At 31.6% G+C, this 14,510-nt stretch overlaps 2 protein-coding genes across 2 annotated transcripts; both read left to right on the plus strand.

Annotated features, from left to right (window-relative positions):
* The first annotated feature begins 2,598 nt into the window (after window positions 1-2,598).
* Window positions 2,599-5,721, plus strand: AFO (Plant-specific transcription factor YABBY family protein). Its single transcript, XM_088813459.1, has 7 exons — window positions 2,599-2,787; window positions 2,954-3,106; window positions 3,391-3,526; window positions 4,266-4,314; window positions 4,613-4,688; window positions 4,789-4,863; window positions 5,379-5,721. The coding sequence occupies exons 1-7, from the start codon at window positions 2,689-2,691 to the stop codon at window positions 5,451-5,453; spliced, it is 663 nt and encodes a 220-aa protein (XP_088669585.1). The 5' UTR covers window positions 2,599-2,688; the 3' UTR covers window positions 5,454-5,721.
* A 6,935-nt stretch (window positions 5,722-12,656) lies between these two features.
* On the plus strand, window positions 12,657-14,154 carry LOC105965578 (PLATZ transcription factor family protein). The gene is made up of 5 exons (XM_012990142.2): window positions 12,657-12,824; window positions 12,907-13,086; window positions 13,203-13,277; window positions 13,369-13,512; window positions 13,636-14,154. Exons 1-5 carry the CDS (start codon window positions 12,822-12,824, stop codon window positions 13,978-13,980), a joined length of 747 nt encoding a protein of 248 aa, XP_012845596.2. The 5' UTR covers window positions 12,657-12,821; the 3' UTR covers window positions 13,981-14,154.
* The last annotated feature ends 356 nt before the right edge of the window (window positions 14,155-14,510 follow it).

Here is a 14,510-nt window from a genome sequence, read left to right on the forward strand (position 1 = left end):
CAAATCGTGCCCACACACGCGCGCGCGCCGCCGTCCGGCCGGCCGGCTCGTTCGTTCGTTCGTTCGTTCGTACGTACGTACGTATGTATGTATCGGATTTGGATTTGGGCTCGGGCCCAAATCACTACATTAATTTTTTTGACTGGTCTGAATTGGTGCGGCCGAACCAATGCAAACCATTCAGGCTCAACCCGAAATGGTGCAACTATTACTCCCAATTGGCTCCATTCGAAATGGTGCAACCATTCAAACAAAACTACTTTTCAAACCTTATAAATAGACCCTAACATTCCCAGGATTCCTCACTTCAATCCAAATAAAAGCCTACTGCATATTCAGCCTTCCCTTTACAGATTCTCTCGAAAAGTTCTACACAAAGTACAGTTCGTCGTACTTGGGATTTGGAGTGCTCCTATTCCAAGTTTTGCCGTTGTATCTTGGGAGACAATTTCCATTTAATCCGTTAGCACCGTTGCGGGGAAATTTCGTCTTAAGGACAGAGACAACTCGCCTCGGCAAAATTTCCGTTCATAGCAGGTTAACAACACAAACAACTTGTTCCTACCCGGAAGCATGTCTTTTTTTTTTCTTTTTTCTTTTTTCTTTTTTCTATAAAAATAATATATATGCATGCATATATATACAGTTTATATATGTATATGTGTTGTGTAATGATCGATGTGATGCAACAAAAAGTATTGATAAGGAATATACCGTGAGTTGACATGATAAAACATTTTTTAATGGAATGTTTTCTTCTTATTAAATGATGACCACAAATTATTAAGTATTATAAAGATATGTGTTCGAAACCAATTTCGATGTCTTTAATTAATTAATTAATTAATTTACAGTCTTTTATTTTATAGAAGTGATCGAGGATTGATTATTCCTTAGAGCGCATTTCAAGACTTTGATGATTTTATTTATTCCAAGACTTGTTTTCAAGTTAATTGCCACATTTGTTTGAATTTGGGCTTGGTTTTTCGATCAAATTTGAGAAGCAAATCTCGAAATTTGGTTTTATTTGCATAGTATTTTTATAAATTTTAATTTAGGAAAAATTAGCTGAAAGCCCCTCAAAAATATTTTTATAGGTTTAAGGACAAGCAACGTTTGCCATTTTTGCTAAAAGCTTTTGTGATCTGACGTTAGATCGAAAGTCTGTCTAACAAGATTGCTTATGAAAACTAACAGTAATGGATGGAGTTGGACGAATCTGGCAGAGTGCAGTGCAGTTAGTTAGACAAGATGAAGGTGTGACTGAAGAACATATGACTAACAACTTGCAAAAATCTGATTATCTCGATACGAAAGAGTATTAGTACCCAGGAGTGTTTAGTAAATTACTCCATTAATCTAATAGTGCTATCAATTAATAATTGATGACATGCAAATCATCATCCTTAGTTAGTGACACGTGTATACTAGCAACAACAAGTATTCTCACTAGCTAAGTCACAACTAATGACTTTGATGATTTTGTTGTCACCATGTTGTCTCACCATATGGATCATTAATTGTTAAGTCACAAGTATACAATTCAAATACTATTGATTTGTTTATTATCTAATACTTAAAAGACTTACAATTTACTCCCTAATAAATTAAAGATTATGCAATTACACCCCTAAAGGTTGAACGAATACTCTTAGAAGAATCTAAAAGATTATGTTATAATCGACATCATGCCGCAAGGGCAAGATTATATCGTTAGACGGTGATATACCTTAAAGGGCAAATTGCAATTATTTCCTCTCAATTTTGTCAATCAAAAGTCTCTTACATTCTCAAACGATACAGTTAATGTATTTGAATTGTCCGCCTTCTATTAATCCGAGTTACATTGAGTCGCATAGATTAGTTGATTGGTCAACTAATTTAAATAAACAGAGGAACTTAGATATATATATAGGCCAAAGAAAAATATAAATTCAGGTACTTTACTCGAAATTAAAAAGTAGATCATATCCTTATTTTTAATTGCACCACCTTAGAGGAACTTTTATCTAATTTTCCACATGTACATATATAACATATAAAGATTAAATAATAAAATTAGGCAAAATTACGGCCACTCCCCTAAGGTATAGCCAAATTTCGAAAAAAAAACCCCTCTTATTTGGGTAATTACAGCGAGTAGCCATCCATCTCTTTTTAAATATGTTTACATAAATTGTATGTAATTCGGTTATTTATCGAATAAAATCGTAGTATATTCTTCGGTAAACAGTATGAAATGTCGGCGTACCGAAATTTCGGTTCGGTTTTACCGATCTAATATCTCTAGATTTACCTCTTAAGGGGTATTTTCGTAAGATAATACATAGTTAAGGGGGTGATTGTAATTAACAAAACAGGAGGGAGTTTTCGTAATTTGACCATAAAATTAATACTAATCTCTCTCTCTCTAGATCTCTCTCTCTCCCCCTTAGGGTTAACACAAACCCCCTTAAAAAAAGAAAACAAGCAAATGATCAGAAAATCAGATCCAAGGTGGTTAATCTGTCAAAACACAAAAAGCCCCCCTTCCCACCCCCCACCCCCACCCCCACCCCCCCTACTATATACATATATACATATATACCTCGATAAGTCAATCTATCAATCAATCAAATCAATCTCACGGAATCATAGTAGAGAGAAATTATTTAAAAAAAAAGAAAAGAAAAAAAAGGAAAAAAGAAAATGTCATCTTCATCTGCATTTGCTCCGGACCACCATCACCTCTCTCCTTCCGAGCAGCTCTGTTACGTCCATTGCAACTTTTGTGACACTGTCCTCGCGGTACATTTTTTTTTTCTTTTCCTCCTTCTTCTTCTTCACAATACATATTTATATATATATATATATATACATACATATATAGATACAGAAACACGCGCACACACACACACACACACTCATCTTTTTTCAGAATCTCACCACCACCGACCAAAAAATGTAATGTTAGGTGAGTGTTCCTTGTACGAGCTTGTTCAAGACTGTAACAGTGAGATGTGGGCATTGCACAAATCTTCTCTCGGTCAACATGCGTGGACTTCTTCTCCCTTCTCCCAATCAGCTTCATCTCGGCCACTCCTTCTTCTCTCCTCAGAATCTTCTGGTATCTCTCTCTCTCTCTCTCTCTCTCTCTCTCTCTCTCTCTCTCTCTCTCTCTCTCTATGTATGTATGTATATATATATGTGTGTACTGTCTGAAAATGGATTAGGGTTTCTGAATGTTGAAAATTTAGGGTTCTAAAAAATCATCTTAAACTATAGCTACTAAAACACATCTTGTAGTAAATTTGTATATATATATATATGTACTTACATAAGATTCTTGATTTTTTTGGCTAATTTTTGTGGGTGTTTTTAATTAGTTAATAAATGTGTATGTGTGCACAGGAGGAGATTAGGAATAACTCGCCGTCGAGTTTGATGATGAATCAGCAGCAGATGATGAATATGAGTATCCCGAACGAATCGATGTTACCCGTTCGTGATATCGACGAACTTCCTAAGCCTCCCGCAGCTAAACGGCGTAAGATTATATATACCGCCACATTATATTCTTTAATTTAATCACATCAGATCTTGATAATGTATTATATGAATAATATCTTTAATTTCACCTTTGAGTCACTTCAAAATTAATTAAACGAAGAAATTTATCGATCGCTTACATTGTTAGTTGAATTAATTTTATTTTTTAATTATTTTTTGGGAGTTTAATTATTAGTTCATGAACAGTGAGTGAGCTTTTTTGTGTGCAAACATTTGTAGCTTATCTTCTCCTCTTCCTTCAATTATTTCCACTTTTATCTCATCTAATATTCAAACCTTATAATATATATGATGTGGCTTATTGTTCATCAACAGTATATATCTATATATATAAATATATACACATTATTTTTCCAATTTTGAGGATATATTTAAAACTTTCCAAACCCTAAATCTTTATTTTTTATTTTTTTTATAGTTAGGTTTTTTAAGTTTTTGTCCCTTGAACTAGAAAAAACCAAGAAGTTTTACCTCGGTGTATATGTGTGTGTGTGATCCAATGGTGTGGAAACAGTGTAATCTGATAAAAATCTTGTAAGGGAAAATCATCATTAGATAATGATGAAGTAGTGATGAGAGAGAGAGAGAGATCTAGAGAGAGAGAGAGAGATCCAAAGGAAGTCAGCTGCCAAGTGATTTTAATGTCTGAATTTTGTTTTATTGTTTGTTTTATAAATATTATATATCATATATTATATAATATATATTTTTTTCAGCCCCGGAGAAAAGACAGAGAGTGCCCTCTGCTTACAACCGCTTCATCAAGTAAGCAATTAGTAATTGTATGTGTGTGTGTATATATGTGTTTGTATATTATATATTATTTAATAAGATATATATATATATATATATATATATATACAGTAATTAATTAATAGTATATATATTGTGTAATAACCGTAGCCACGGAGCCCTAACCCCCAGGTATTGTATGCATAGGTTTGTGTTCTTGCAGCTTTATTGCAGCTTCTTTTAATGCCTAACTAATTATACAAAATTTCATTTATTATTTTATTAATAATAGTATTTGAATAGAGGAAAATCTAAGACAAGAATTTTGCAGGGACGAGATCCAACGTATCAAAGCTGGTAACCCTGATATCAGTCACAGGGAAGCCTTCAGTGCTGCTGCTAAAAATGTACCCTCTATATATTAATAACTAGGGTTTTGTATATATTTGTATTATTCAATTATTAATTGAAAATTAATTTATTTAAATTTCTTTTGTTGCAAAATAGTGGGCCCACTTCCCACACATCCACTTCGGACTGATGCCAGATCAACCCGTGAAGAAACCAAACGTGTGCCAACAGGTATATATATAACTCTCTTCATCAAAACCCTAGTTTTTTTCTTCTTCTTCTTTCATACAATATAATTTGTGTTAATTTGCGTCCGTAAACGAGTCGAGCCTGACTGTTTTTGATTTTTTTCGTACAACATAATTTGTGTCAATTAGAGCTGTAAACAAGTCGAGCCTGACTGTTTTACTTTTTTTTTTTTAATAACATCTTTCATTATTTAAAAAAAGTTACAAAAAAAAAAATAAAAAAATTAACCGAAATTTAATTTTATAACTTTTTATATGCATTATATTATTTATGTTTATAATTAAAAAAAATTGTGAGCCAATTAATATTTGAGCTCGAGCTCGAACTCGAGTTTTTATCGAGCCAGCTTAACTCGAGCTATGTTAGTGTGTGAACATATATATACACACAGAAGAAACCCTAATCAGTATTTAATTTCTTAATTAATCATTAGTAATTAGATAATTAGTATTTATTAATTAATTAATTAATTAATTGTATAATGATATTATGTGTAGGAAGGAGATGATCATGTGATAATGAAAGATGGGTTTCTTGGTGCAGCTGCAAACGTGGGTGTTTCTCCCTACTAATTAAGAAATTAATTAAAAACTTGCAGCAGCAGCAGCTTCTCTTTATATTAATATATGTTAATTATGTTTTTAAGTATTTTTCTTTAATCTCATGTGTCTTTATATTATGCTGTCTTGAAGGTCTGTTTTTATTTAATTACTGTATAATGTTTTCGGATTTATGCTTAATTAGCTTTAAATTCAAATGGTTGTTGTCTGAGAGGATTTTAATTAACTATGTACTATTCTCTAAAACCCATTTGAAAATGAAGCTTTTTTCTTATTATTATTAATTTTGTTGGTTTATTTAATTACATGTATGTCAATGTGGATTTGTTCGACCCTACACCCGGAGATAAATACTGGGTGGGTCTTCTGCTGCCACGTGTCTCTTTTTTGTATTTTATAATATATTCTCCGCTAGGGTTTACCTTTAGGGGTTTCAGAAAAATAAAAAAAAGGACACGTAACAGCAGAAGACCCACCCGGTGTTTATCACCGGGTGTAGGAGCCGTCAATGTGTAGGCATTATTATATATAGGGTAAATTACAACCACTCCTGAGGTATGGTTAAATTACAAAACCCCCCTCTAATTGTTTGGATAATTACAACCATCATCTCAAATATAAATCTCCTTACACGCCCATCCTTACAGTTTCAAATTTAGTAAAATCTTCGATATTATATATAGACACAATTAGTTCAATTATAGTCTACTAAGATTTGTATTTGCATGCATAATTTGTACGACGTATAGAATATGTCACTACAAGAAAAATGGATTTTAATAGCATAACATTATAGCGTTTTCCTAGCTAATGCTATAATTGCTTTATATATATTAAATAAATAATATAAATGGAAAAAGAAACGCTATAGTTCACGAGTAATATTTTCTGGGTAATAAAATAGGATAAAATATTTTCCATAAAGCCCTACTCTTAAGCCAACGACATCTCTGTCTGGCATTCGACGAAAAAAAAATCTCTATGTGCCATCGATCTGTTGCCGCACCGTTTGTTTGTTCGTCTCCCTTCTCCGATCCTCGTATGTTTATTTCACATTCAATTTCTCTCTTTATGTGTATCATGTGTCTCAATTTTCCTTTGATTTTTTCAAGCCCTAATCAAGTTTACTTTTGCTCTAATTGATTGCCCAGATTCGAAAAAAATGGCCGAAGTCCTTGCATCCCTTTGCCCGAGTGTCAATTCATCTCTTAAAATCAGGTTTTACCATTTTTATTTGATGGGAGATGATTATTATCTTTTTTTATTTTATCAGTTCTGTGTTTTGAAGGGGATTCCCCTTTCACGTTGTTCGTATCTTTCATAGTGTATTGCCATTAATATCTTATGGTTTTAATATGCAGTGTTGTATTCTATGATCCATGGATTCCTATTTTACCCATTGTTCTGTTGATTTTCCTCTTTCGTGGAGAAAAATCTCATTGTTTCTTTTATGTGTGTCTTTGTGTTTTGAGTATGACACAATATAGTTTATTGTTTTGTGTGTGTGTGTGTATAACTTTTAGCTGCCTGGTTCGACCCATTCATTGAATACTCTATTAAAATTAACTCAATCGTTCATTTTACAATTTGTCTCAGTGGTGAAGTAAATAGTTCTTGAAATTGTTTGTTAGAATATTATATATGTATTCATATGTATTGAATGCGTATATACATACACATACATGGACTGAACATGTATTTGATAATGCTCAAAATTGGGAATACTTTGGAAATTTGAAAATGTACTTGTTGCATTACTATTCGTTTTCTAATTTTCTATTCTTGTTAATGCTTAAAAGATGGATTTTAGCCAAATATCATAGAAGTACCCTTCAATTACAATGACCGGAGATCCTTTCATCATAAATCTACTATCTGAGCAAGGTATGTATATATATATGTGCATTCTAGTCTAGACGAAAATAAATACTTGTTTATCTTCTATAGATTGTTATTCTTGAGGCAAAATGAATTACTTAACCTTCTGAGTTATTCTTAATGTATTAAGCTCTCTTCTTTTTCGATGATCTTCAAGTGTTCTTTGAACTATTTATTTTAGAATATTGTTGCAATATTTTCTCAAAATATATATATGTGGACCACCACATATTAATCTCTTGTCGCACCAATCAATGATAGTGGTACAAGTGGTGAATTTCGCTAATGTTCGTATAATTAATATTATGCCTTTGATTTGTAATATTGTAGGTCATATGACAAGAAGATACGGATCCTAAAAATATGACAAATGAGGTAGAGAAGTTCCCCAATTTATTCATGTCTGATCTATAAATATCCTGACAACAGTTTCTTGTGCTTCTTGCTATTACTGTTACAAAAATTGCTTGACATTTATACTTGTTAAACATCATATGTATTCTTATTGAGTTATGATTTTGATATGTAATTGGTTACTTTTATTAACCTAGTGAGATAACTATATTATTTTAATTGTGAATGAATAATGTTCTCCCTCTATTTCACTTCATTTAGATTCACTAAGTAAGGATGTTGATTACGGATGCTAAATCAAGATGGTGCGAGTATTTTGAATGGCGTTAAATTATCACTGGAGGACGAAATTGTTCATCAGACGCTCATAGTAATATTTCTACTTCTCTGATGATTCTATTGTCTCTGATTTTAGTTTAATTGACTGCACTAATTTGCTTATTACTATATTTGATAATAAGTTATCTTTTATTTCCTGAATTGCGAAAAAGTATACGTTTTTTTTTGTTAGTGCGTAGTTGGTACCTCAGAAGATGTAGTATATTGACATTGTTGGATTACTGAATATACTTTTATGGTTTTGTTGGACAGGAAACATGGAACTGAAAAATGAGAGCAACCTTAACTGTATGACTGAGCAACGGAAAGTCTAGTTTTTTTGTAATATACTTGAAAGTTTAACCTCTTGTAAACTAGTGAATGGTATATAATTGATCTGCAAAGTATGATAGGTAGTTCTTTTAATTTCTTTTTGATAGAATTTACGGATTGTTCTTCGTACTATACTATATATTATTTTGAGTTTAATAAAAATGTCATTATATATTTATTATTTTTTTATCATGTAGATGAAATAATAATAATAATATTATGTTCTGATGGTTTTGTGAAAAGAAATAGAAGCGTAAATAAGTATTATGCTGCAAATGAACTTATCATAACGTTTGTATTATGCTGCAATTAGTCAAATAATAGCATATAACCGATAGCATTTAAAAGATGCTATTATAATTTAAACAATCACACTACATAGATGCTATAGAAGGATGGACAATAGCGCTGAATAGACGCTATGAAAGTAATTTGTATGATAGCGTTTGAAAAACGCTATGACAAAGTGGGGGTCTATTATAGCTCCGGCAGACATAGCGTTTGTAAAAACGCTATGATAGGCTATTATAGCGGTTTTCAAACGCTATCAATGACGTTTTATGGTGTAGTGTGTTGTATTTCAAACGAGATTTTGACCATTTTATAGTTGAAGTAGGTAAAACGCAAAACACATATTCGAGTTAACTTTCTAATACAATTTGAATCACCAAAATTGGATGTCCGATGAGAAAGATATGCATGAATCAATGTACGTTGCCCAAAAATTTAATATTTTGAGTTATCTAAAATTCAAAATGTAACTCGTTCATGCATAATTTTTTTAGCCGACATCCAATTTAGCTGATTTAAGTATTAGTAGAAAGTTAACTTAGAGGGCTACAATTTTTCGTATTTTGAATTTTGCCAAAATCAAACTAGAAAAGTGTCAAAATCCCGTTCGAAGTCTGAACGATATTAGTAATATAGTTGAAATGACATTCAACACTTCAGATATACATCATAAAATTGAGATAATTATTAATTGAGATAAAAGAAAATAGCTGTCAATTATAATACACATATTGCCCAATATATTGAAGCAAAAGGTAGACAAGAAACTTAATAATAGTTGCTAACTGCCAACAAAGATGAAAAGGAAAAAAAGAAAATACTAGACAAATAAATCAATTATTGAAGAGATGTCACCTATAAAAAAATATTTTATTTTATGGCTCAGATATTTTCATTATTATTTATTTTTGCATAAATAAATATGTGCGTAATTTGCGAATTAACAGCATGGCTGATTAAAACAAAATAACATGGTCTGCATATATACGAAAGCCCAATTTCAATTGGGCCTTAAATAAAATGTATTAGCACTTGCAATTGGGCTCAATATACATTGTAATAAAGCCCGAGAAGAATGGTCTAAGGCAAGAGGCCCAGTTTAAATTCTGATTACGGCCCGATTTTAATTTCCAAAAATTCCGATTTAAAACGTATAACTAATTTCATATTATAGCTGAATAATAAATAGAATTTTCTAATCACCGTCGTTTGATATCCTAACATTTTGTAATTAGCGAAATTCCGATTACGATTCCTTGTGTAACGGAATTCGAATTAGTTTTTCATAACTTTCGAAGAAGTTGAACAATTTTCGACCCTGCATCACATATAGGAGTATAAATCACATATAGGAGTATAAATAAAACCGACGAAAATTCAAATTCACGTTACATATATAATACACACACACACACACACACACACACACACACACACACACACTAGCTAACACACACAAACACATGTGTGCGTGTATTTCTGGTACAGACTGTTATATGTGCAGCTGGCGATGATGCTGTGTACAGTTCCCATGCATGCATGCATGTATGCATGCAATTTTCTCTAAACTCCTCTTTGTCTGCAATTTTGTATTCATTATATATATATATATATATATATATATATATATATATATATATATATATATATGACATGTCTGTAAAAAAGTAATGCACAGTTGATCTACTGCACAAACTTTCCATTCTGGAGAAATAAAGCAATTGCACTTTAATTGTGTTTTTTGTTGCATTTGTGTGAAAGGCTAAATTAAAGTTTGACAAGTTGTAGTATAGAAAAAGACAAATCCAACATTTATTTGCCTTTTGTCCAAACATGCGAAAGATATACAGTGAGTCATAATATTTTTAATAGCTAATTTTGTGCATATCTTAATTAATTACAATATTATTATTATTATTTTATTATTTAAAATATTAATTATAATATAATCATTTCAAATTAGATGGCAAGATTTATGATAATTTTAACAATTAATGAAGATGTGAAATTAGAGAAATTAATTATATATATATATATATATATATATATATATATATATATATATATATATATATATATATATATATATATATATATATATACTTGTAATAGTTTCAAGATTGGAAGTGAGGACAAAAGTGCAGAGGAATTAAGGAAAGCTGAAAAAGGGAAAATTGAAAAAGTGACCCTCTGATTTTCTGGCCTTTTCATATTTCCAACTATTATTATATTTCACCAAAATAAATATAGCCATATTTCATAATACTTGAAATGCATTCCTTTACATAGGCTTTCCTTTTTTTTTTTGGATGTTGTTAGACCAAAACACCCTTATTTACTCCTTATTTACTAGTTAATCAGAGAGGGGTTGAAGAGTTAATAATGGAATAATAAAAATTGTATTTAATGTAACATAAAAATTTTATAGCGAGAGATAATATAAGACAGTTTTTTTTTTTTTTTTTGCAAAAGTGACAAATTTTGTGGAACGAATGGAGTACTGATTAGTAATTTTATCCATATCCGAGAAAAATAATCATTCCATAATACTTAACTAGTTCGAATTAAATCGAAAATACTTTAACTATGACATGTCACCTATATTTGTTAAGATGAGGTTTTTTCATAAAATGAATGATCGAAATTTTGAAAATTGAAATGAGAAGCTTTGTTCCAAAATCGACTAAATTCATCATCTTCATTTTTCAGTCACGTATAACATAAAATACATAGTATTGTTTCAAAATCGACTGAATGAAGTATTGTTTCAAAATTGAAAATTTTCAGATACAAATAGCCGTAATTTTTTTCTTTTTTTTTATAAATTGTAATTAATAGTGAAGCACAAAATTAAAGTTGCACAAGAAAATCCAGATGTTGATTAAGAGATTTGATAGGCTTTTGTGTAATGGGAAGCTACTCAGTTGTTGTAATAAATCATCATTTAATTTAACCATTTATTTTTGCTATTCCCTATTTTTTCCCGAGAAGTGAAAAAGTCTACCATCTTTAGTCTTGTCATTTTGCAGATATTGCAATTATATTTCTAGGGTTTTGTGATAAGGCCTATTTACTCCACAAACTATTCTTCTTTAATCCATTCTCTAATTATTAACTCAAATCAACATATATGTAATCCTAATTTATATACAATCAAATAAATAATTCTTCAATTCTAATGATGTGTTAATTGCATTTTAATTTTCAAATTTACCCTTCACCACTCTTACTTATTTAAGAGATAATTAGCTGAGAAGCAATTAGTGACAAGGGTATTTTAGTATTTTTCTATACAACAAAATTTTTGCTTCAATCAATGCATATTTATTTGTTTTCTTGATGCGTGCAACAATTGAAAATGACACGTCCTCCCTCCGCCCCATATTATACGTCGTTTTTTGTTGTTGCACACGTATTAAGAAAATTAATAAATATGGATATGTTATAGCAAAAAATATAAGAAATCACTAAAGTATCCTTATTATTAATATTTTTCAGTTCATTAATTAAGACCGATAAGGGTAAAATTGCAAATAATGCTGTAATTTTCATTGGAATTGTAAAATGATAAATAATTCAGGATAAACAAATTCTTCAAATAGACAAATAATACGAGACCGTGGATAGTATATTAATATACATTAATATTAGGGGGTAAAAAGTAAAAACCACATGAGTTAATTTTTTCATTATTTTCATCAACCCGGCGTTTACTTGGTCTAGGCTGCATTAACTGATTAAATTAACCCCACATATAATATACCCGGGTTAATTAAACTGCAAAATTAATTAATTTAATCATAATTCATAAGCAAAGCGCAAACAAACAAATCATTAATCAAAAAATCCTACGTTGGAAAGAAACAAAAAACATTGGTACAATGCTGTGATCAATAATAGTACCACAGATTACCAGAAATTACGAAAATGCCACCACCAAAATTATATTGCAGACGCAATTTCGCCACCTCCACACTCAACCAAAGTTTAAATGTACCCCCCCCCCCACCCCCCACCCCCACACCCCACTCCTGTTCCTTCATCGGTAACAGTAACACCCAGTCGTATTACTTTCTCTCTCTATACATATATGTATATCTCTGTGTATGTATATATATATATATATATATATAATGTGATCATGACTGATATATAGAGCATTTCCTTCCTGTATCTAGTTTCTTTCAAACCAACGAACTACAAGTCATGGTGGGTCTCTCTCTCTCTCTCTCTAGATTTTGATTTTATTTTTACTGATAGTTTTTTTTTATAATTGTTTATGTGGGTATAGTTGGAGGGTAATTCGGAGGTTCCGGGTTGGCTAACGGCGCTGTTGACGGAGAAGTTTTTCAACGCGTGCATAATTCACGAGGAAGTTAAACGGAATGAGAAAAACGTGTTTTGCTTGGATTGCTGTGACGGAATATGCCCTCACTGCCTCCTCCGTCACCGTTCTCACCGTCTACTACAGGTCTGAATTTTTTTTTTTTTTTTTTTTTTTTTTTTGAAGCTATAATAATTTAATTATCTAAATTTAAACATATATATTTCTTGAAATTAATTAACTATTTTCTTTTTTGGTTTCAGATAAGACGATATGTGTACCATAATGTAATCAAGCTTGTTGATGCTGAAAGACTTATGGACTGTGCTCAAGTCCAAGTAAACCAATAAATTATTAATTATCTCTTCTTTTTAATTTTTGTAATTTATTTTAATTTTTAATTTAATTAATTTTTTAATTTGGTTGCAGACATATACTAGTAACTTTGCAAAAGTGGTGTTTTTGAACAAGAGGCATCACACAAGATTAGGCAAAGCAGCTTCAGGCAAGTATTGCATCAATTGTGACAGAAATGTGCAAGATTCGAATCTCTTCTGCTGTATCTCTTGCAAGGTAAATTTTTACACACATTTACACACACTAAAGTGCACAATTTTCTTGAAAATTTCAACACCGACCCATTTCATATTTTCGATTTTTTACAACTGGTTTTTTTTTTTTTTTTTTTTTTTGTAGCTTCAAACTATAATTAGAACTGGGAAGAAGGTCTCGAACTATCTACGCAAGTGCGATTTTCTTGCACTGTCTGAACCGGGTTTGGAAGACGGACAAATGACACCTGACTCGGTGTTGGAACCGGCCGGTTCGACTAGGACGGAGTCCGGCTCCAGCGGCGGCGCAGCCGGATACAGCGAGTGCCGTGCACTCGCCACCACCGCGACGACGGAGGCTGTGAGAAAGAAAAGGAGCAGTTCGAAAACCGGACACCGGTCCGCGTGCAGACCGGTTTCGGGTATTTATAACTCGGAGACCACGCTGAACCGGAGAAAGGGTACCCCTCAAAGATCTCCGCTTCTCTGACTTTGTTATGTACGGATCGGGCAGGGTTGTTGAGGGCATTATTGGTATTTTTTGAACTTCTTTTAGTAGGGGTAATTTAGGGTGAAAATTATTGTAGGTGTACTTCCTTTCGCAAAAATAGGTGCTTTTTTTGAATTGATAGAGTTATTAATGGTTAACTTTTATGTTTTAAAATAGTAAACGTGACACAGAATTGAAAGGTGTCTTCTGATATACCGATTCTACCCTTGTGGATTGGTAGTAATTAATTTAGCCTCACATATATTTAGCTATGTTGGCTTTATGATTGTTGCCTATGTTACACGGACGACACTTCAATTCAATTTCATGGCGCATATGTGTTTTGGACACGATTTGTGTCCGACACTCGCGTATATGTCCCGAACACTTTATGGGCCACTTTTCAATTTTAAAAAAAATAGAAACATATTGGAGTACCAAAATTTTTAAATATTTTTATTGTTTCTCTAATTATTTAAGTGATTTAACAATCAATCACAAATTGATAGCAGATAATTGAATTTATTTGT

Source organism: Erythranthe guttata, chromosome 14 (assembly GCF_056151865.1).
Source record: "Erythranthe guttata isolate IM_541 chromosome 14, IM_541, whole genome shotgun sequence".
NCBI classification, from domain to species: domain Eukaryota; kingdom Viridiplantae; phylum Streptophyta; class Magnoliopsida; order Lamiales; family Phrymaceae; genus Erythranthe; species Erythranthe guttata.

What these genes read in the sequence shown, in the direction of transcription:
- AFO (XM_088813459.1), top strand. Translation starts at nt 2,689, where the DNA reads ATGTCATCTTCATCTGCATTTGCTCCGGACCACCATCACCTCTCTCCT. An exon ending in TCAGTGCTGCTGCTAAAAAT is followed by an intron (nt 4,689 to 4,788) that starts GTACCCTCTATA and finishes GTTGCAAAATAG; the next exon opens with TGGGCCCACTTCCCACACAT. An exon ending in AACCAAACGTGTGCCAACAG is followed by an intron (nt 4,864 to 5,378) that starts GTATATATATAA and finishes TATTATGTGTAG; the next exon opens with GAAGGAGATGATCATGTGAT.
- LOC105965578 (XM_012990142.2), top strand. An exon ending in TGGACTGTGCTCAAGTCCAA is followed by an intron (nt 13,278 to 13,368) that starts GTAAACCAATAA and finishes ATTTGGTTGCAG; the next exon opens with ACATATACTAGTAACTTTGC. An exon ending in TCTGCTGTATCTCTTGCAAG is followed by an intron (nt 13,513 to 13,635) that starts GTAAATTTTTAC and finishes TTTTTTTTGTAG; the next exon opens with CTTCAAACTATAATTAGAAC.